Source organism: Cariama cristata, unplaced genomic scaffold (genome assembly GCF_000690535.1).
Source record: "Cariama cristata isolate BGI_N322 unplaced genomic scaffold, ASM69053v1 scaffold9688, whole genome shotgun sequence".
Taxonomy (NCBI): domain Eukaryota; kingdom Metazoa; phylum Chordata; class Aves; order Cariamiformes; family Cariamidae; genus Cariama; species Cariama cristata.
This window is the reverse complement of record NW_009631685.1, coordinates 43,775-46,698: the sequence shown is the minus strand read 5'-3', so window position 1 is coordinate 46,698 and position 2,924 is coordinate 43,775. Positions and strand designations below refer to the sequence as shown.

Here is a 2,924-nt window from a genome sequence, read left to right as displayed (position 1 = left end):
CAGCAGGATTTAGTTCTTGCAAAAGAACTAAAGAACTTTCCACATTTGGGAAAAATGAAATACGCTATGACAAAGTAAGGAATTCTGCATAGGAATGGTTCAGTTAATAATCTGAGGTTACATTTAGTCAGTATTACATTGGTGAAAAAAGGCAAACTTAATTCCTCAGGGTAGTAATGAAAGGGGCGGTGGAGGCGATGGGTCTGCAGCGGGAGCGTTGGCTTCAGTTGCTGAAGGTTCATTTTAACCATTCTTCAGGAAAGTGTTAGAGAAATTCAAGGAGCCTGAAAAAAGAACTAGTAAAAACTGGAAGAAAGCCAAACTGTGTGAGAAGACTATAGCAGTATTTCAAATCAATTCTTCTCGAAAAAAGAAACTGGATGTTGGCCCTCCATTTGTAGCGATAATACTGCATTTCAGTAGAGAATCTAAGCTTTTCCCAGAAGCTGCTTTACCAGCTTGGGTCTAAACCGGTTTCTGAGTTAATTTGTTTAATTTTTCATGGAAGCCACTGTATAATATACGATAAATATTTTGCCTGGAAATTGATTCAGATTGGGTTGAGTGGATTTTAATTTCAGGAATGCATTAAAACTTGGACTTCAAAACTTACTTTGAATAGAGATTCAAATTAAATTTCCACTAAAAAGCCCACTCCAAATACACAGAGTGCTTCCTCATTTTCGATGTTAAACCAGGCCTCGTTGTGAAGTGATGCCAGAGTAGTGAATTGCTTGAGAAATCTGAGCTTTTAATGGTATCGATTGAGGTGACTTTTGGGTCTAGCCTTTTTTCTTCACCATGATGTTTCCAGACTGAAAACTGCGTCGCAGCGATCGTTTTATTTTATTCCTGACCCTGCTGCCATGGGGACTCGAAGCATCTCGCTCTGCTTGAGGAACGCTCGTTCTGAGCCTCTTTGGTTTTTGTCCTTTGAGAGAAAACATCTTAATGACAACGAGGCAGGCTGTTGAGCATGATGGAGGACAGATGAACTGACCGAAATCTCTTGTTTAGTCTTTGGACTGCCGCACAAAATACTGGGCTGTGGCAGATGGTCATTGTCTGGGTTTAATTTTGATGTAATTGGGGAATGCTAAAAAGAAGAGATTTCCTACAGCATTGCCTGTTTACTAAACTGAATTTCTCAAATATGAACTTGGAATTCATTCTTTTGCTACCGTTTGCTGCTTTTTAATTGCTTAGGTACCAGAGGTGTAAGTAACTACAGTGATAAATTTTTCTTTTTGTAGTTTGAAGTGTCCCCTCTGTGTCCTGTGTTCCCTTTGCAGAGTGTTTGAACAGAGACAGGTGCTATAGTGCAGTCGTAACAGGGGAAGCAAAAGTGTTTCTTAACAAGAAAAAAAAGGGGTCAAAAAAGGCAAGCAGGAGTATCCTTGACATTTTTGGCTGGCATATGGATACTGACAGACACACAAATGTTCTTGTCCTCATGTTTGAAATCAGGACCTAATCCTGCACTTCTGTTCCTGACGTATCTTTGAAAAGTTCTGTCTCTGCCTTTGCTTTTCGTAAGTGATGACTTGTGCTAAAAATTCCCTTTTGGGTCTACGTCAATTTTTTTTCTCTCTCTCCTTTTTTTTTTTTTCCCCCTTTCTTTTTTCTTTCCTTCCATAACAGACCAATGGTTATGAGGAAGACATGTACGGATCATCCCAGAGTAGAAAATCTAGCAGGGTTAGTAGATGATTTATATTGCTATAAAATCTATTGTTCTATTTAATGGGATTAAAGCTAATTAGCAAATTCTTTTCTGTGGTAAAGCAGGTTTTTCCTGTCTTGCACGTTGTGGGTTTTGCAGTTTGTCAGAGGAGGAGGTGCAGCAATCAGCTGCCAAAAAAAAAAAAAATAAATTAGGCCATGAGTGGGAAGGGAAGTCTCCAAATTTGGTAGGAGTAGAACTTGGAAACCAGAACTGTTTAACTTGTAAACAAAATTGGGTAAAAGTTAAATTGTGACAAGTAATAGTTTGGCAGCACCTGGCATGGAGGATTTCCATGTGCTGGACAACACGACGATTGTTTTCCAACCTGTGCAACGTGTTCGTGTCATGCTGTAACACTGAAACTCCCGAACTTCACCTAGAATTCAGTCCGTGTCTTGAGACCTGCGTATGTAAAATGGACTTTAGATTTTGAATTTTCCCCGAATGTCTGTTGTTTATTTGAAGTTTGCTTAACTAAATGCATCTTTTTTCCCTTATAAGCTGTATCCTAGGGTTTCTGGAAACTTCCACAGAGGTGAAGAGCCAGTGCGAGTGTTACTACTTAGCTACTTACCATTGTTGTACTTTTATTTCTAGAAAAGTTCTGATCAAAAAAAGCTTAATTACTAACTCCATTCTATGTATGTGGGTCACAATGTTCCCTTCTGTTCCAGCGCAAGTGTTTTGTGTCAATTATAGGAATTTATAGTCCTGCTTTGTTAAATATTGGGGTTTGTGCAAATTATTTAAAGGTATTGTCTCAAGCAGAGCCTCTGGAGGGTAGGGAGGGGAATTGTTTGGAATTTTTTTTCCTTGCTTTTATTTTAACAAAGGCAGACAAAAGCTCAGAGCCTGTTGATCTTCAGGCTATCAAGACTTCTAAAGAAATTTAGTGCTATGCAGACTAAAACTCTATGTTTAGGGGAAAAATAAACTACTTTTAAGACTCCATTTAGCTAAGTGTTTGAATCATACATGCTAAACATGGGACAGACTTCAGTGAGTTACTTTGTGAGCATGAAGCTAAGCAGGTACTTGGATAAATAGAGAAATGGGACCTTATATTTCATGTCCATTTTGAATCGTTGCTTCCATATGTTTTTATGCATTCAGCTTGTATATGTGGATAAGAGAAAATGAAATACTGTTGCTTAAACTGTTAAGAAAACAGTATGTCCTGTTGTTGGCACTCTTGCTG

General features: G+C 38.4%; 1 protein-coding gene across 1 annotated transcript in view; it reads left to right on the top strand.

Moving 5' to 3' along the window:
- The window catches only part of LRRFIP1 (leucine rich repeat (in FLII) interacting protein 1), a 72,950-nt gene that overhangs the window by 29,317 nt on the left and 40,709 nt on the right, over positions 1-2,924 (top strand). Inside the window, exon 10 of the mRNA XM_009706069.1 lies at positions 1,642-1,698. Coding sequence (XP_009704371.1) covers positions 1,642-1,698 — 57 coding nt within the window. The remainder of the gene's footprint in view (positions 1-1,641; positions 1,699-2,924) is intronic.